Raw genomic sequence first — 20,726 nt, 5'->3', positions numbered from 1 at the left:
ACGTCACTATGGTAACTGAACGCTGAGACTTCAGACTGACGGAAAAGTCAGTGTGAAGTAAATTCAGCGTTAGCTAAAATAAAATAGAGCTACATAAAAGCTAATTAATAAACGCAAGGGTAAAAGGGCAAAATCATGATGGACAAACATGAAGACTTCGAGAGTTTTTTGAAGAATGTTGACAAAATAAGTGAGTATAGCTGTGGAACTTATTAACGCTAGCTAATTGCTAGCTAATAATTAAAATGGATATCTTTGTGCCAACTGCCAAGTAGAGCAAAATTAACGTCATTAGTTGGCTCGCTAAACAGACAGACCGGAGATTGTATGTGTTAAACTACCACATAAGTTAACTCTAAATGGCTAAGGTTAGTAACATTATTAACTTTATAATCGGATCAGATAAGTCACGTATTGTTTCACCATATAACGTTAGCTAAGTTAATAACTAACGTTAACAGTTATTAACTTACTCAAATTATTGCTGTGGTTCAGACAGTCCATTGTTTTTAGAAAGCGAAAGGTTAGACATTACCACTTACTAGTTAACACTGGCTAACAAGTATCTTCATGTCATCAATCCCATATTAGAAATAAAAACACATACATTGTAAAATGTAACTTACTGTTTTATGCTTCTAACCATAAGTTAGAGTTGGGGAAGGGCTAATTTATTGTATATGACGTCCACTTTGGTAATTTGTATATTGTAACATATGCAGGTTAGGTTACAATATATAAAATATGTATGAATTGTATGAAACTTTAATCAGGTCAAAATAAACAATGTTGATACACAAAGTATTTAAAATGTACATTTTACAACATATGTGATTATTATAGTAAAATACATTAATTATTTTCAGGTGAGCTAGTGAAGGATCTAAAGTCTTCTGATGTCGAAATCCAGCAAAAAGCAATGGAGACAGCTGATTGTTACATTGCTGCCTTGGATGAACCCTGCAGGACAAAAGTCAACAAGACTACAATCAACACAAGCCCACCACTCCAGCCTTCTTTGGTAAAGACATGCACACAAAGTCACCTAAGTACAGTTGCACTTCTTCTCTCCATCTTAGTCTTTCTCACTCTGTGCATCTTTATGTCTGTCTCTCTGTCTCTCTCTCTCTTGCTGTCTCTGTCCCTCCAACACTACACACACACACACACACACACACACACACACACACAAACACCTTGTTATGTTGTCTATCTGTCCCTGTAAGAAGGGACAATGTGTACATCGCCTTGTAAGTCGTTACTAGGAAGGTTTTTTGTTAACATTCTTTTTCTGTTTTACAGAGTCTGCAGAATGAAAGTCCAGGTGAGCAGGTTATTTGGTTCTGTCTTCATTGTGCATGGCAAGAAAAGTTTCTCTGAGCCAAACAAAAACAAACTAAATACAATAATAAATATACTCTCTCTGTATCCTTTTTTTCAACGATAAACTAAGAAAACAGTGAAGAACTTAAAAGATATAATTACTAAAAATATATATGTAGCTGTATATGGTGAAAGGTTTTTTGGTGAAAAATGTGCCTCACTACACTGCTCTGTGTATTTTCCAAGACAGTAGCCTGCCTGAACAAACACAGCTGTAAAAGATGCAGTCCGTTTCACTTGGGGTTTCAGTATCCACTGTGAATATCAACATCTTTGACTATGAAGCACCCCAAGTCTTGGCTTGTGTCAGTCAGTCTTTTTGATCAATCCATAAGTATAACTTGTAGCCTATTCTGTCAAGGGCAAAAATATTTATTTTTAATCTACCATTCCTTCGCTACGTCTGATTGTTGTTCATTATACAGTAAGTAGTTTCTTCATTCACATTCAGAGCCTATTTAAGTTTAGTGCAGACATGACATTTTCCTGAGGCGCAGTGAAATTTTTTTAATCAAGTACGCCTATTTGGCAGGTTGGTGACTCACCATGCGCCATAGTAAGAGAGATTCGGTACAAGGTGTGTCCTTAGCATTACAGTGGCCCTCTGGAATTTTCATTTCAAGGGTGACCATGTTCTGCCACTTGCCTGCTCAGAACAGTTCAAACACAGTTTTTTGTCAATTTAGTTGCCAGAGGTTTGATAAAAGTGTGAAGTGAACGCTTCACTACCGTATCAAACTGTCACATGTCACAGTGAGGAGGGCACTGCTATGGATTAGAGGATATGAATGATTGGACATGACTGATTTCGTTGGTTTGTTTGTTTAGAGGGCTCTTACAATGCTTAGTGGATATGAGACTTGTAGTATTGAGTGTTTAGGCCATCAAGGCGCTACACTATAGAAATACTTCTGCACTCAAACAGGGGGAGTGGGGAGTGAGGGAGTAGCCATACAAGTAGGAGCCAAATCTTGGTTAACGTACCGTACATTTTTATACTGAGAAGTCGTTGTGGTGATCTTAAAAGCTTGTATTACTTTTTTCGCAATATGTCTCTTGTATACACATCTTTTTCATTCCAGCACCTTGGATGTGGTATTCCATATGAAACAACTTTTCATCAAATCAGCACTTCTTTTCAATTCTTCCGGGAGCAAAACTCATCAATAACAGTAAAGCTGCAAATGCGTGAAACCTTACTCACCTCTTTGTGTGAAACCACTAATGTTGAAGTTAACACATCATACATTCAATTCACAAAATGAGGAAGAAAAAGTGCTTAAGGCTGAGGAGACAGTGAAACAGTTTTTAAATTACCTCCAACCTATAGTTATTACCTTGGACTTAGAGTAATATCTGTGTTTGGGAGAACATTTTTAGGATTTGTTGGGTCTCTGTAAATAATATTATAAAGAGTACGTTCTAGACCTGCTCCATAGGAAAAGTGCAATGATAACTTCTGTTATGAATTGGCACTATATAAATAAAATGGAATTGAATTGAATTGAAATAACAATCACACACATTAAGTACCGTGTGGGATTTCTATAGTCACCAAAGATGACTTTCAAAACCTATAGTTTTGGGTGCAAGCACATACTTAGTTGTTTTTTCTATGACTCAGACCTCAGTTTTGATTAGATTGGTATATTGATGATTGAATTTGCTTATTTAAAATGTGTGACAAAGCTCTGACAAGGGAGACCTTAAAGTTGAAATTCGTATGCAATGTGAAATATTGCCTAATGACAGATATCTTTACAGTTCTCTACTTCTCTGTTGTAGCACTCATGCTCAAGAGTTTTTTCTTTTTTGACCAGAGACTTTCATGAAGATTATGGAGAGAGATGCTGAAGACAGAAGAGTAAGGAGGATTGCAAAAGCGAAAAAGGCAACTGGTGTGTGACATTCTCTGTTCCTTAAAGATGCCGTTGGAGGTGAACAGTTTGCTGTACTTGCTGCTCTGTTGGGCTAGCCTTTTGTCCTTTTAAGTGTTGTACCGTTTGTGTAACTGCAGCACTCAAAGACAAGGGGAATGAAGCTTATGCTCAAGAAGACTATGAAACTGCTGTGAAGTATTACAGTGATGGCTTGGCTGAACTATGGGACATGCAGCCATTGTACACCAACCGAGCACAAGTAAGTATCTTCAACCAGTTTTTTCTTTTAAACGTTTTACAATGAAAACACAAATTGTGTTTTGTAGGAGAAGTTTTATAATTTAATCCTATGAGTTGATCCCAGATTTATGACAAAAGTGAAAAACAATTCTTTGTCCCTCAGAAGAAATTGAAGCAGAGCTGCTTTTGTGTGCCTATCACCGTGACATAATCAAGAACCTTTGGTTTCACATAGGTCTCAAGGCAACCTGAGGGTTGCCAGCTAGGGACTTTAATTTCAGTATGATTATGGCCACATGCAATTAAGTTAATTGCTATAATCAACATGTCCCCTTCCAAAGACACAGTCTGCTCTGTGGTATATTAATAACAATGCTGTACTACCAATCACATTATTTACTTTATAAGGGCAGATTTATTTTTTGTCTGTTTTTGATGCCCAGTTACCACCTGTCCAATGTTTAAATCTACTTAGGCCTACATCAAGCTGGGAAAGTACAAGGAGGCCATCAGTGACTGTGAATGGGCCCTGAAGGTAAGGTCTGGTTGGGAACTTGGGTCAGTCAGTTGCTGCCTCATTCGTCATAATGTCATCTGAGGCAGCATTCTTTGTGAACCTGATATGTTTGGTAGGAAAATGGGTTGGATGGGTTAACAGTGGGCTATGCTCTGTCCTGCACTGCACTCATACAGAAACAGTAATAGATGCAGCATAAGGGTCATCAACAGGGCAGAAATGTTCTCTGAAGAGAACATTGTGTTTGGAAAAGTGGACAAAAATGAATAGTGTTTATGAGTTCCTCCTTATTTGGTAGTTTGCTTGAAGTTGTTTTCTTAAGGTTATTCAAGCCAAATGCACGTTTAAAATAAAAAGTTTTGGATGACAAATATGCTCTATAAAGTAACTGTTTTCTGTAATCATGTCACTGTAACACATACCAAGCTTTCTGGAGTGTGTCTCTGTTCAGATTGAACATTTCTCTCTTACTGTGCTAGTGTTATCAATGCAGAAACACTATGTAGATGTGTTACTTATGAAGTGCTTTAACTAATACACTCGCATGATCATTTTCTCTCTATCAGTGTAATGAGAGGTGCATAAAGGCTTATCTACATATGGGGAAAGCATATCTGGCATTGAAGAAATATAATGAGGTGAGTATAATTACCTCTCATTACATGTAATCACACTTATTTTTTTTACACATTGCTCTTGCATCTAATCTAACTATAGCAGAAACATGGCTATTAAAATTGGAAGTATAAACATATTGCATATAAGCAGTCCTAGTCTCACAGCAATCCGCTGTACAAATCTGTTTTTATAGGTACTTCAATCCATTCATATATAATATAGGCTTATATTTAACATTGATATCTGTTAAAAATATTTATTTAATACAATTATAGTAAAGTGCATCATAGTTTTCTATATACCGCACTCTTTTGCTGAGATACTGTAGTCTTTGGCCAGAATCGTATTGATTTCCATGGTTCTAGAAGAGATCAGTGAAGCATCATATAACATGTGATGAACCAAATTCTTCTCTTTTTCAGTCCAGAAACTGCTTTGAAAAGATAGCGGAAATTGAACCTGGGAGGGAGAAGATGGTGAAAGGTAAAGAAATTTTTTTCAGGAGTTAGGTTAAGAAAACTTTGATGAATTTAAGTCCTTTTGTGATAATTGTCCTCATTGGCCATGTATCATGTCCAACCATTTTATTTTTTGTACACATCTATGTTTTTTCCCCCATGTGATTCAGTTTCATTATTATTCCATGGAATTATTTATACATTGTTGTGAATAGTCTTGTCATATACGCCCCAAATTAAAGTTAGACTGTAGCCAATCAAAAGTATCGAGGAGGCTCTCCATTGTTGTTGAGTTGGTTATCAACCTTCCTTTAATTTGTTGCTATTATGCATATGTACACCATTTTACAGTCTCGTTGCTATATTTCTAATACATGGGCAACAGACCTACTTCTTTCTGAGTGCATGTTTATGGCGGGTCGGGTGGTCATCTCAGAATGGCTGCTGCACTATTGGAGACTTTCAGTTCACTCTTTTCTGTGACAGTGCAACTACAGTTACTGCTATGGTATAACTATTCTGTCAGATCACGGTCTGCTTTCTCTTCTTCCCTCTTTTATCTTCTTTGTTTTCTCCATGCAGAATACCTGACCCAGGTAGATTTGGAAAAGGAGAAAGAGAGTCAGGAGATGAATGCGATGCAAGCGTTTGACAAGGGGGATGGGAAGGCCACAGCAGTGCCCCAGCTGCTGGAGAAGCTGTCAAGGCCCGGCCAGATGCCCCTCTACTACTGTGGAGGATTGGAGATTCTGTCACAAGCAGTTACTGACTGTGAGTGCTCTTTTGGGAGAGGATTCGCACAATTATCTTTCTCCTCTAATCTCTCTGTGCCCACTCTTTCTTCAATAACCTGCTTCACTGGTCCACCTATTTCCCGGTTCCATGGCTAAAATGGACTTCAGGCCAGGAAAGCAAAGAAGGAGAAACTTGAAGGAGAAAAAAATTGTTAATACCGTACATAAATACTCACAGCGAACATCCTAGGGCATGGCATCAGGTGAAACGGCTGCAAAAATGAATGATTTCTTGTCTTGCTCTGTAACAGTGGAAGAGAGGTGAGACCTAATGCTGTCCATCACTGATTTCTTCATGCTCTATTTGCTTGTCACAGTGAGCAAATTTCCAATATAGACTATAAAGCCACACTGAAAGAGCAAAACCTCAGGGCTGCCTTGTGAGCCACTGTGCAGAAGATAGGTATATATACTGTACAATAACACTACAGTATGTAACATTATAAAATGATACTGCTGTGCAGAACAGTTTTCTTTGTATTTTTATTCCATTATTAGATCAATAACAACAAGTTGTTTACTATTTTGTAATGCCTGGTGATGAGTGAACCCTCCAGTGCTGGTATGATTTGATTTGTGATCTGTTTCTGTTCATCTCAATTAGCAGAATTAGACATTCCCATGGTGCATAAATGATGATATAATTTGGTTGCTGAACTGCTGATTGGGCTGTTTCAAGCCTGCGGTGTTAGCTGTTCCATCAGTTAAGTGATCTTGTCATGAATAATGAACTTTAAAAATGAAATGACTAATATTAAGATATTGTAATAGCCTTTAGTGTAGGTACAGGGTTGTGTAGGCAATGTTAGATGTATTTGGTGTTGAGAGCAGGTATCGAGGGGTGTTGTTAAGGGATGACAGCAAACACTATTAAGCCTTCTGGATCTGTCTTGGGTGCAGTTTAATAAAACACCGGTGGTAGCAGGTGTCCATTCCATAACCTCAGTGGCAAACCTGCACTCAACCCTGTCAGATTTAGAGTAGGTAGCTAGTAAATGGCGGTACCTGTCCGTTGGCTTTGTGGATTTATGACAGCCTAGTCTGAGGTCCTCTAGATGGACAGGGGCCCTGGAACATGCCAGGGATTATTGATGCTTATATATATTTCAGGGCAAGAGTGAGCTGGTGTCATGGGACCCAGAATTTCTAGCAAAAAAGAGCTCATAAAACAGAGCATTGGTCCACACTACAACTGTTCATGAAAGTACCACTAAAACAAAAGACAACAAATCCCATACTGCAACATGATGGGGGAAATGGTTGCAGAAGACAAATCATATCTAATTGCTTTACCTTTGTTCTAGCACAGTGTTTGTTGCTCAAGGTTCAGATGAATTGAACCAAACAGGCTAGGGAGGAACTTGCCCTTGCGTCCTAAATTTCTTCTCAGCACGGAAAACAGAATTGTGACCTTGTGATTCAAAGTGGGTAATTTGTTGGGCACAAGGTATTTCACAGCATGCAGCCATTTGATAATGATGGCATCAGGTTGACAAGTAGCTGATATTTCTTTACCAAGTCCTCTACTGTATGAACAGGGGCCATTGTAGGCAGGCAGCAGTTTCTCTCCACCTGGTCGTTCACCCCTCCTCTATCTGCTGCTGATATTTTTGTAAATGTTTTTAACCCAAGAAATGACTTTGAACCTCCACACCAGTAATATAACTCTTATAAAGCTATTGCCAAAAGGCAGCAATTGCTGCTTTTTACAGTCTAGCAGTACAATTCATCAAGGTCAATGTCCCTCTCAGGAGTATTTATTTTGTTATATTTCAGCTAAGAAAGAAGCTGTAATGAAGTAGTTCTGACATGATCCACCCCAGTTCTGCTCTCAGACAGGCCTTGTATAACTTCAGGTACTTTGACCACACTGCCAAGGCTGGTGGAATTGATGGAGTGAAGCTTGAAGCTTGTTGCTCAGCAAACCATACAGCCATAAAAACCCCACATCATAGTGTAATGCTAACTCTATTTTTGTTTTAACTTGTATCGTTTTTTGTAATATGCCATATTCTTTTGCACTGGATGTCCACTGTAGAATGGCAAACATTTCTTTTCCAATCTCTCTTTTTTCTTCGTTTAGATGAATAAAAGTGTACTGTCAAATGATATAATGCCTGTCTCACAATGCCATTCAGTGGAAAAGGGCAAAACTTACATAACTCACAACTGAAAGGATCTCAGCAGGGCTGACATTACAAGCTTTCTCCCCTAAAAGTACTCCCTCACTGCCCTGCTCTACTTTCTGTATATCCAACTCATTATTAGTGGAAAATAGACCATTCCTCACTGAAATATATTCTCTCAACATATTTTATTTTTTCTTTTCTCTCGTGCCCTTGACTGTAAACCAGTAAACAAAGCAAGCTAAACTAAAAGAGAGGTGTTGTGTTTCTCTAAAACCTTGAGGTTCTGTCTTCTTACACTATCTACTGTTCTCTTCTAACAGGTATAGGCCAGACCCTTTTCAGACTGAACAATGGCTTTAGTATCATCAGCAGCAATGACACGATGACAAGGTAAGGAGACCAGAGGGAGAGGTAGCTGTCAGCCCACAGTGGTGCTTTGACAAATGGACCCAGAGACAGGGGCATACAGAGACAATGATGGCCTAAACTAGGGAGATAATTCTCCGCCCTCCCCTCTCTCTGGTCGTTTGTGTGATAGCCCAAAGAGGAAAAGATGATCACACTGAAGATTGAGTTGAGTGTTGAAATGAGCAGAGGCCCTGTGTTTTGTCCCAGAAAGAGGGGGTGTTTTTTAGAAGATACTAATTATGACTCCTGCATGTCAGATCAGTAAGGTTATTATTAACTTGTCACATACTTCCCATGTTGTCCATTGTTAGCGCTGTTATTTTTCAAGTTAGAACACAGTGTCTGGAAATCAGAGAGTTCAAAGAAATTGCAGTCTGAGCTTGCTAAAAATAGCCAATAAGGATACTGCTGTGAGTCAGATATAACCAACTAAAACCTATATGAGCCATGTAGCAAAGAAGGCCTGTCCTTATCACAATCTGAAGGGGCACTCTTGAGTTTGTGCACTCTTGGCACTGCTATAGAAAGCCTAAATTCTTTTTAGGCTTTAGAGTTAAAAGTGGAAAAGGGCCTGAAAAAAAAGTCATCCCAGGTGCTCCTTGGTATTGAACTTTTCTATTAAGGATTGTTTTTGAGATGGCTACTTTATAATTAAATTCTTAAAATGTGACAGATATTAGGATAAGAAACCAGGCTATAAGCTTCAGCCAGCAAGTAGTAGCATATACAAGGTTCTTTAGGGCAGAGACAACAGTGATATGTCAATTGCAAACACCTTAGTGGGATAACAGATGACTTCTCAGGTAACATGTGTCTAATGAACCACACATAGTTGTTGCGCATATCCAAATACCATTTAAGGCAGGTGCTGGACCGATAGAAGACAGCAATTAAAACATGAAAAAGGGTCCTCACACTAGTGACGTTTTGAGCTAATGCTCTTCTTCAGACTACCTAACTAACATTTGACTGATGGACAAGTGGCTATGTTACACAAGGTACCTACATCAAATGTAGATAAATGGAAAGGCAAAGTGCATTACAATGTTTAAGTGTAGTATCAGTACCAATACGTATTATATGCTCACAAAACCTGTATTAGTTGTACTGAAATAAACTTTTATAGCAGATCGTAGAAAAGGTTTCAGTCGTAGTCATCTGGATTCTCAATTGAGAATGACTTCCGGATGGGAGCCGAAACGTCTTGATTCTGAAAACAGTGTCCAGATGACTACGACTGAAACCTTTTCTACGATAGAACACTCCTGGACGAATGAGGTACTACACCGTTCTATAGCAGAGTGCCTTTTGGTACCTAAAAAACAGGGCCTTACTGCTGTAGCAAGATTGTTTAATATTCATATGAAATGAGATGGCATCTTTGCTCTTGAATTGTTACCTGTGTCTGGTATCATTAACTAATATTTGACCTATTCATAAAGTCAATATTTGGCATTTGTCATCTGTTACATTCAGTTTTTGTTTCCATCTTTTGTGTTGTGCGAGATACATTTATTGGCATACTTTCATGTAAATAACATTTTTATTATTCAACAGTAATATTTCAGTTTGATTTATATTATGTCAATTAGAAGAGAACCCAGCTAAGATCACTAAGTTTATTTTCTCCACAGTTGCCTGTTGCAGAAAACAAAGGATCCAGACAGCCAGGAGTTGTGTGTGTCTGTTCTGAAATTTTGGAGGGTCATTTGTTGTGGAAATGGTATGTACTGTAGATAACTGAGTTACACTTCATTTTCTGTCATTGTCCATATAGCAATTTGCTCTCACTGAATTTTTAGGCAATAAAGGAAACAATTAAATAATTGAAATACTAATATAATCCTCTATTGTGTCGTTACTGCACAGCTTGTCAGTGTGATACTCAAGCCTTCTCTTTTGTCAAGTCTTTATTTGTCTTTGAATCACACAAGCTATGTGGACTTCAGCACATCAAGTGTTTGTGCCAACTGTGAGAATTTGTTTACACAACCATTCACAATGTGTGTATGTTAATACCATATGAACAGCAAAGCAAATCTTCAGTATCAACACAAGTAGCAAATTAATGTTCATATTTGTGTTTACAGACTGGGTTGTTGTTCCTCAGGAACATAACAGAGTACTGTAAACTCTTTCTTTATACATACCCTGTTTTTCTTTTGGTTTCAGATGAAAACCAGAAGATGTTGATGAAATGCCCAGTCACCAGACAGTCCATAGTTCACTTGGTAACATCCGAGCATGTTGCAGCACAGAAAGAATGCCTGGCATTACTATATTTGTACTCACAGATTCCACATGGCAGACGTTTGGCCATTGACAACTTGAATGTGCACATGTAAGACATTTTTTTATGTTGTCATCAGATGCAACTGATGAGAGCAATAACATGAAGTAAAAATATACTACTATCTAGACAGAGATGGTAGGCTTATTGTATGTTCTAATCAAACAAATTATATTTATAATTATTTACTTTTTTCCCCTTTACCTCCTCCAATCCCAGGTAGATATTGAAATGATTTTGCATTTCACATTGTCCCCCTTAATGAAATCTGTGGAGGGACTTTAGGTCAGCCCTGGGCCATATGTTTGTGATGTGTCAGTCCAATTGCCACATCTATTTAATGAAATGTTGGTTATATTACTGCTCTAGGACATAGTTTTAAAAATTACACTTTGTGGCCCAAGTGATTTCTTATTGTCTGTATGTCTGATAATGTCTGAGCTGCAGCTGATTGGATTTTTAGAAAATTAAGAAGACTGAGTAATATTTTGGTATTATATTGAACCAAAGGTGGACACAATCATTATCTGGGTACAAAATATTCACTGATATCTTGATGATATTCATCAAGAACGTATCATTTAGCGAAATTGTTGATTCTCTTTTTCTTTGTATTCTCCTCTCTTTCTCTTTTATTTCTCTCTCTCTTTCTTTATCTCACTCTACCCTTAATCTGGATCTGAAGGTTAGTGAGGAACCTCATGGCGTGCATCTCAAAGCCAAAGCAGCAGCAGGAGAACACAGCAGTCAACATTCTGGAGAACTTTACAGCAGAAAACAAGTATTACTGATACACAACCCAACAAACGAACACCAGTTATTATCCTCACACCCTAGAAAATGATTAATTTTATTTCTGGACGAGGAAATACACATTTTCAGATACTCTGCAGAGTTCAGAGTATAACCCACAAGACAGTCAATTATCCTCCCATACATCATACCCATATATATTAAAAGCACTTTAAACTCCGTTGTCACATCACATCTGGAGGGGTTCCCTGAGAAATGGAAAGTGTGACATCTTTAATAATTCAACATGTGCTATCCAAGTGTTAATGTCACTTAAAGGGAAAAGGCCATTCTCAACCTGTTTCCCTCACTGGCGCCTCATGAAAATAGACATGAAAGAACAACCCAGGCTCTCGAACACAGCAGGAAATAAGTCGAGGTGTCAAGCAGTGAACTGGGGAGATCAATTTTCCTTGTCTATAGCTCAAAGAGAGTTATTCAACAAAAATGTGTTATGTCCTATAGAGGTTTTCTCTTTGTAGAAGCTCAGCTGGGTCAATGTTGGCCTTTCATGGATATTTTTGTTTTGGAGTAGAAATTAATACACAACCGGTCCAACTTCCAAACTGATTCAAAATCTTACAAATCCCTCCTTGTAAAACATTTACAGAATGTATATACATTTGCACACATTCATTTATGTATATTAAACTACATGACATAGACCATATTTTGTTTTTAGTCATAAGTCAAAAGTAACTGGACTGTGCTGTGTAGATATCACAGCAAATCCACCTGCTTTTTACTGCCTTTGACATGACAATCAATGCTCTAAACCATTAAATTTAATTGCAATGTAAATTATACTTCGTGCATGACTCAGACAACAAGGGCATTTTGGAAAGTATAATACCATATGCACTAGGAACTTATTTGTTCACCTTGGAAAGAGGTGCCCTCTTTTGTGGTTCCTTCCAAAGCTTTCTTTGAAGTTTTTACTTGCTCAGTTGTTGAGTTGTTGTTTTGCTTACTTGTGTCATGCTGGGCTGTGAACAGGAATAAACTTTACGCCTGTGAAGAGGCTTTACTCACACCCTCCTCACCCAAGCATCCATGTTCATTGTAACCCAACAATGACTGTGGTGTTGTATGTGCTACTTCTGTTTAATAGTGGAAGTCCCTTGAACCATACCATGTCTGTCTTACATGTACACTCGACATGTTTTCATATTTTCTTACAGATTTTGCATTCAGTTAAGGAATGTGTTGACAAACTCTGTCATGTTGCCATTTACAACAATACTGGTAAGATAGGTAGATACAAATATTCATATATGCACTGAATATGTATAGATGTGTTTATTTGTGTGTGTCTGGGTAAATGTGCACATCTGTTTGCTTCATTTTCCAGAGAAATATCAGCAAGTTTAATCAGCACATCCTTCCCTCGCTGATATCGGCTGTTGGCTGTCTGGCTCGAGATGACGTCATCTGTCACAATTTTGCTCATGATCCAGAATGTTGGAAGGCCTTTCTGGTCGCCATTGTTAGTATCATTCATTACAGACTGGTCTCTTTGCATAGAAAAGTACTAATCATTTGTTTATTTAGTTGAATTCAGATGCCACATCACTTGGATACAAGAAATTGAACACCTCAGTATACTCTGAATGACACAATTAGACATTATGGATGCTTACACATTAATGTATCACTAATTAGAATCTAGTGATATTATGTATATTATTCTGTAATGGGCCATTCTGCATAATGAATACTTTTGGTATTTGGTATTTTAAATATATTTTGATGCTATTATGTACTTTTACTTAAGTAAGTAAGATTTTGAATGCAGGACTTTTACTTGTATTTTTACACCGGATTATTGTTACTTTTACTTAAGTAAAAGATCTGAGTTCTTCTTCCAATTCTGGCTATAGTCTGTCTTGGATATTATGAAAATGTTTAGCTGGTTTTTAAACTCACTGTATGCATTTTATTCAGTGTAGAATTTCTGTCATTTCAGAGGCAGTGCAGTGCATGTGAATACAAAGAGGTCCTTTACCCCATGCTCGGTCTGATCATCAACCTTTCAACTATCACCTCTCCAGTCATTCAAGTAAGACAAGTCATGTGTGATATTTATTGTATCTGGTGTGGAGTTTCAGCTATGCATGGGTATGTTATGAGTGCAAAAATGGACTTCTATCTTATTTCTTGTTATGTTAATAGTTTGGCCCTCTACTACTTGATGATATGATGATACTGTATCTTAGATAATTATCATTCAATACTGTACAGTAAAAATATTGAAAGCCAATGGACAAGGGAAGCAGAGGGAGCATTTGTGTGAACTGTAATGTGTGACCTAATCAGATGTGAAATATATGTGAAAATTGGTTTAGCGACTTTTCCGTCTCCTTTCTTTAGAAGCATGCTGTTTCACTCTGTGACTGCTGTCTGGGCCTGCTGAGGGATAGTGATGGAGGAGTCATAACCGTGAGTGAACCTTACTTTAGCACAACACTACAGTACTCAGGAGGGTTGAAGAAAGATTCTTATAGTAGGACTAGGAAACTCTAATGCATCATATACAGTATGTAGTTGCTTTACTGTGTCATAACTCTCATTAGGTTTTCATGTTTGGCTGTATTACTGTGTTGGACCAAGAAAGTAACAGTAACAGATAGTAAAAATATTAGTACTTAGAGATTTTTACAGGTGAAGACACTTGCTGAAAACTTTTTCTTGTTTGTTTTCCAAACTTGCACACATCCTATAAAGCATAAAACTGTCCTTTCAGGTAACTAGATGAAAATGAAAGACATTCGTCTTGAGTAATGGGCCTTTTCTAGGGCTTGTGTGCTGTCTGGCAATGTGCCTGAAAGCTGGTAACAACAATCCACAATGTTCAGAAGATCCTGTATATGTGTCATTACAGTTGATTAAAACTCCAGCTCCAGGTGCTGTTGTCTGTGCTAATGGCTGTTATAGCAGTTTCACACAGCCTATGCAATGCCCTCAGAGTCCCACACTTCCACCTACCTGTCTCTTTTCTCTGTTTTAGTGCTCACTCACTGCCTGGCTGCCACTTTGTCTTCCTTGTCACCTGGTGTCAACATTCTATTTTTAATTTCCTCAATATATTTATCTGTTCATCTTTTCTTGTCTTGACTTCACCTACCTTCTTTTCTCTTTAATGCATCATAATGGTTACGCCAAAGCCCTAAAGCCCCGATCCATAGTGTCCCCATCGCCCAATTATTGCTGCTGCACTGTTTTCTTTTTTGTCTTTTTTACTTATATACATTTCGATTTAGTTTTCTTGAGAGGAGGTGTAAGGACCATACATGCATGAGCCAAGGAATGTTAGCAACTAACCCAGTTTGTCCATGCCCTTTACTTCCATTGTCGTCACTTTGCTCCAACCATGTGATAAAGTGTCACCCTAGTAAAACATTTAGTAAACATTTAAACATTCTTCAAAGATTTTTAAAGCTGCATTAATACATTTTATGCCAGTAAGGGGCAGAACAACTCCAAAACAAGCTGACAGACACACAGCCTGACATAAAGTATTATTGTCTTAAAAAGTTGACATGACTAGCATGTTAGCAAACAATCTCCTTTTAACAAATATAACAGACCTGAAGCAACATTATTATTTCATTGGAACTGTGTTTCTGACAAATGGAAGTCCAGTATTAGGTGGCCTCTCAGCAATAATTTGGTCTCCACCAACTCCTGAGAAAAATATATGGGTCTTTAGCTAACTTTATCTGTCTTCCATTTGGTACTGGGGAGGCAGCGTGCAGTTGGTTAGTCAGAGCCTATTCTGTGAAAATGGCTGCCTGCTGCTGCTCTGACTGCGGCTGATGAAAGCAGTGATACTCAACTGAAAGCTTCATTGGTTAAAATGGAAATTTATCTTTTATTAAAAAGTTTAAGTTCAAGTTGTTTATAAATTATTCACTCAAATTAGTCATTTGTGACCTTGATTTACAAATAATTCTCTAAATTACTAATTTGTACATTAACTATAATTATTTTGTCACCTTTTTTGAGTGATTCATACCCTCAAATTACTTTATTTGTGCCCTCAAATTACGAAACTGTGCTCTCAAATTACTCTATGTAATAATAATGTGTCCCGCCTGCAAGACAAAGCAAGCACACATGTGTGAGATTTTTCTAATTCTCATGCTTTTATTTGTTTGCTTCAATTCTTATGCTTGTTCTTCACATCTTTCTTTTTCTTTCTCATCCTTGAAAGGGTCACTATATTTTTATGTTCATTCAAACTCTCTCATCAGCTTTACAATGAACTTTCTGTACTTTATTGCTGCAAACACACTCCATAACACCTACTGATGTCATGTCTTGAAACAGCAGTTTTCTCTTTTCCAATTCTCCACCTTTTTCTAATCACACTGTTGCATTTGCTTTGTCACCAGTAAGAGCTGTTTTTCTTTGCTTTTCTCTCTGCAAGCTTTCTTTCTCCCATAGCAGTTTTGTCTTTAACCTCTGCTATCCTGTCTATTTATCTGCTATGGTTTCCCATCCATCTTTATTCTTCTACTTTTCTCTATCTTCTATTATCTCCTTTTCTAATGCCAACATTCTTCTTTGTCCTCCAGAGAGCCACAGGCGTACTGAGCACTGTCCTCCCTCAGTCCTCTGAGGCCGTTCAGCATGTTATTCAGGGGGATGTGGTCCGCACCATGCGCCGGCTGCTCAAGGTGCATAACTGTACATACAGTTTCTGTGAATACATCAACACTTATTTGTAACTTACTTGTGGAATTATATTGTATTTCCTAACCATCTTTAAATAGATTCATTATTCTTAAAATATTGACATGATTAAAGAAGGCATTTCATGTAATTTGTAATGCAGAGCGCTTAAGAATTGTATGTAATACTTTCTTTACTAGGCCTGAGCTGAGTATGTCGGCTATTTGGTGTTTGTGAGACATATGTGTGTGGTGCATTCATGTGTTGGTGTGAAGCTCCAGATATCTGAAACTTGAGTGTCCAACATTGCATTCACACACAGCTTAAGTGATCACTGATCAGAGATATATTCACAAGCTATAATGTAACAAAATTAAAATAAAAAAATACAATACCCACCCCCCAAATTTTCGGACTACCCGGGTCGTGCCTACATATACTCGTAAACATTCACTATCATCATGATCTAAAGACACGATGGAAACATGCCTTTATTTGTATAAAGTACTTTATTCATATTATTGTTTCTGAATGGGATCAGTATTTTAAGTAACTGTATATTTATTCTTCAGATGTGTACTCATTCCACACATAAAGTTCACAAACATCCGTTCTACTTGTTTAATGTCATTGTTATTTTTGTGTCTGCCTATCCAGGGAACAGGGCAGACTGCCACGAAGTATGCCATTAAGACTCTGACAGTGTGCACTGCTGCCAGTCACTTGGCACGGGAGGAGCTGGTAAAGTCTGATAAAAGTGAGAAATGATTGACATGTTAGCGTTACTTTTACAAGCTCTTTCATTAGTCCATGAATAATATTTGAGGGTTGACCAATTATGCAAATTTTCTTAATATATTTTAAAGTGCCTGTTTGCTATTCATTTATTGCTCTACACAGAACTGTCTATTTTACGTCATTTGCTGGGTTCCAGCTGTGATGAGATGGTGTCAGGAAATGCAGCCCTGTGCTTGGCCCACTGCCTTGAGTTGGAGGGAACTGCCAGCAACCTGTTGGGTACTGATATTGTGCTGCTGCTACTGCGCCATGCTGCAGTAGATGCTAAGAGGACAGCTGTGCAGCAAAATACAGCCATTGCTTTGGGGAAGCTGTGTCAATCTGAGCCCAGGTGCCCCCTCACATCACTCTATAAACCACATGCTGTTGATACATTCTAGAAACTAGCCTGAAGGAGCGTTGATAGACTAGATGAAATGCCACACTGACAATGCGCTAATGTAATGTTATGGTTCTGGTTAAAGAAGCTGGTCACACATGAGATAAATTTATGACTTATGGCTCAGGCTGACCTGAAATATTCAAATATGTGTTTATTATATTTGCATTTGCATCTCAAAGTCAGTATTTAAACCTTGTTTATTATAAATTTTTTTTTAGTTAGTCTCGTTTTCTCTTGCAAAAATCCATCACTTTAACTACTGCAGAGTCATTCTGTGCATGTTATGATTGGCTAACACTGCATGTTGATAGCTATACGTTACTACTGTTTCTTAATATTTGCAGTTGTTTTACGACTTAATCATGATGAATAGGCTGATAGCCAGCAGCAGACAGTGCCAATTCTTAATTGCACTGAATGCATTTTTAGATTGCGTCCCCGACAGTCTAGACAGATGGAGAGAGTGAAAAAGGGAAAGAGAATGACAGAGAAACAGTTTTGACTTCATAATATTGGTTTCAGGTTTTGTGTCGGGTTTGGCTTCTGGCCGTAGTTACTGTTAATATTTTTTTAATTGTTTTATAAAATTTTAGTTCATAAAAAGTCGACATTGTGGCCTGTTGGATAAATTTTAGGGCTACAGAAAAGATTTTTTTTTAATATCCATTAATCTGCCAAGTGTAATTTCCCAAAGCCCAAGCTGTCATCTTCAAAGTGCTTTTTTTGTCAAACCAACTGTCAAAAACCAAGACATTAAATTTACATTCATAAAAACCGACATAAACAGCAGATCCTCAAATTTGAGAAGTTGGAATATTTGGGATTTTTGCTTAAAAAAAAGATCATCAAAGTAGTAGTCAATTAATTTTCTGTCCATTGACTAATCGTATACCTGACTAATCATTGGTATATATATACCATGGCCCTTTGGTATTTGGGCCAACTCTACTAAACATCTTATGTAAAATACTACTTGTAGCATGTATTACATGCTACAAGTGTACATTTACCTACAAGTTTACAATAGCTTCCCTTACCTTAAGTTCAATATTTTCCTTTATTGTTTTTATTCAGTAAGGGTTTTATTCCGTACTGCGGGGTAACATTTAACTTAACACCTTTTTATTTCTACACTCCAAGTTGAGTTGCTGTAGGCCGTCCTTCATATACTGTAGTACCTCTCTGATTATGTGAGTGTAATTGTTGTGTTGTAATATCCTTAATAATGGAAGATGGCAGCCACAAAGCACCTCTCTTTGTTCCTAGGAACACTTTTACCATACCTGTAGGCTACAGAGCTCTGCTGTGACAGTGTTGCTCTTTAGTTCCCAAGCTCACAAATTCACAGAAGTGCAGTTTCAATTGAATGCCAACCCACTGAGCACACTGTCACTGTGTTTTCTTTTAATATGCTTTTTTGTCAATTCCAGACATAAGAACAAACTACGAGAACTACACGGCCTTGAGATCCTGCACTCCTGTATGAAGCTCATCACATGAACTCATGACAATAACATGTTTTATAATCTCCTTGTCATCAGTCTTGTTCTCTTCTGTGTTCTGTTTTAGGCTTAGATGCTTACCCACTTATTGGGGAAAACAAAAATTCACTAAAAAACATCAATCCTGGTAGTCATATATATTTTTTTCTTTTTTTTAAATTCATCATTGATTACTATTCCAATTGATCTCTATCATTTAAAAAAAACAATATGGATTTTTTTTTTAAGAAAGCTAATAATGAAAGATTGGTTTCATTTGAATAAGATTGTGTTCCTTAATCTACATAAACAAGGTCATAAACATTAGCAACATTCTGGGCTGTCCTTGTTTTTCATGCTCTTGTGAATTTTTATGGATTAAGAATATGTGTGTATGGAGGTGCACGTGCAGTCAGTTTTACCATCTTTATGCGTCTGTTATTCGATTAAAATATTAATATTATTATAATATTATACAACAAAAAACAAAATATTTGTCGTGAATACTTTTTTGCAAAGCAAATAAATAAATATATGACAGAATACACTGTTTAAACAAATAAGCACCCAGTTTGAAGAGTTCACTTGTATAGTGGTACAAACCAATTATGGGATTGTGAAGGACTGATATTAATCAGGCAGCATTAGCATACTGATGGGATTTGAAGTGAGATGCAGATTAGAGCGATGTATCCCTGTGGTTTAAGGCTCATAGAGGTATTAATCTGGCACTTATTCACCCGTCTTGAAGGGCTCTCTCTTATTTACCATGAAGAAGTGTGTAAAATGCTAATTATGCAGTATACTGCTTACTTAACAGCTAGTATTACTGGCAGTCTTGACAGCCATACCTCTATGTGACCATAGTCACAAGTTCTAATAAACTGTGTGTCCTCAAAGGTAATTTTACTTTGTGCTGGCCTTTGGTATTTTGTGGTTCTTTAGCTGTGTAGTCGGTTTGTTTGTTTTTTTAAATTTTATTTCCGGAAAGGTGCAGTTGAGTCCTGTGTATATTACTGACAAAGAAAACTACTTTTTACTGATAAAGAAAACTACTTCTTCATTTACGTTTTAAAGACTGTTTACAGTTAGACTAAGTTTGGTGTCTGCCAGATCTCCATGTCTTTGAAATATGAGGATTACTTGTAAACTCACTCAGCAAATTAATGTGGGAATTTTTCTTGCTGTGTGACAACAACTCTAAGCACTGCACCAAAATGCTGTTCTCGCTACTTGAATATTGAGCCAAACCACTGTAAGAAGGTCAGCGCTATAACACTGCTAGCATAATGTTTGCACACCCACTGTGATGGCTTGTAGAGTTGTACTGGGAGAGACAAGCGGAAGAGGAATGATATTTGCTTTCAGCTTAGCTGCACTATACTGTGAAAAAGTCTAATAGTGCAGAGGTATGGTAACACTTGACTATTATGGCCACAGCGTTATTATAACTTAGGAGAGAAGAAAAAAGGATGTGGAGTTATTTTAGACCTGCTAGCAGCGTCATTCTGGGCATGGCAATGGCGGTCTGTTGGTCAGTCACCACTTTGGTCCATCTCATCAGCCATTGGATGATTTGCCATGAAATCTTATACAGACATTTATGGTCCCCATAAGGAAGAAGCCTACTGACTTTGATGATACCGTGACTTTTTTGTTCTAATGCCGCCATGAGGTTGAAATTTTTATTTTTTAATAAATTATTATAAGCAAATATTGCATGGACTGCAATGAAATGTGGCACAGATATCCATGGTGCCCAGAGGGTTAATCCTAATGACTTTGGTGATCCCCTGACTTTTCGTCCACCAGCAGGTCAAGGTTTTCATGAAAACACGCAAAACTAAGGACTTTCCCATCAGCCTCAGTTGTGTTTAGTTAA

The 20,726-nt window shown here is 37.5% G+C and overlaps 1 protein-coding gene across 2 annotated transcripts; it reads left to right on the top strand.

Annotated features, from left to right (window-relative positions):
• ttc12 (tetratricopeptide repeat domain 12) lies at nt 1-19,748 on the top strand. 2 transcript variants are annotated; one of them, XR_006378681.1, is made up of 21 exons: nt 1-190; nt 867-1,021; nt 1,303-1,324; nt 3,204-3,281; nt 3,401-3,522; nt 3,979-4,038; nt 4,587-4,658; nt 5,061-5,121; nt 5,679-5,867; nt 8,340-8,409; nt 10,062-10,150; nt 10,600-10,768; nt 11,403-11,498; nt 12,691-12,754; nt 12,861-12,995; nt 13,476-13,568; nt 13,880-13,948; nt 16,087-16,188; nt 16,841-16,940; nt 17,118-17,312; nt 18,794-19,748. XR_006378681.1 is itself a non-coding variant. In XM_044203301.1 (21 exons), exons 1-21 carry the CDS (start codon nt 136-138, stop codon nt 18,861-18,863), a joined length of 2,100 nt encoding a protein of 699 aa, XP_044059236.1. In that variant the 5' UTR covers nt 3-135; the 3' UTR covers nt 18,864-19,748. The 2 variants fall into 2 exon arrangements, 1 of the variants encoding a protein (XP_044059236.1); XM_044203301.1 differs by having other exon boundaries at nt 3-190; nt 17,084-17,312.
• Nucleotides 19,749-20,726: the final 978 nt, after the last annotated feature.

The sequence above is a fragment of the Siniperca chuatsi genome, linkage group LG7 (genome assembly GCF_020085105.1).
Source record: "Siniperca chuatsi isolate FFG_IHB_CAS linkage group LG7, ASM2008510v1, whole genome shotgun sequence".
NCBI lineage: Eukaryota > Metazoa > Chordata > Actinopteri > Centrarchiformes > Sinipercidae > Siniperca > Siniperca chuatsi.
Note: the sequence above shows the minus strand (reverse complement) of the source record. Positions and strands in the feature narration are given on the sequence as shown.

Bases quoted from the DNA above. Each gene is read 5' to 3' on its own strand.
- ttc12 (XM_044203301.1), top strand. From the start codon at position 136: ATGATGGACAAACATGAAGACTTCGAGAGTTTTTTGAAGAATGTTGAC. The intron at 1,325-3,203 runs GTGAGCAGGTTA...TTTTTTGACCAG, and splicing joins TCTGCAGAATGAAAGTCCAG to AGACTTTCATGAAGATTATG. The intron at 10,151-10,599 runs GTATGTACTGTA...TTTTGGTTTCAG, and splicing joins GGTCATTTGTTGTGGAAATG to ATGAAAACCAGAAGATGTTG.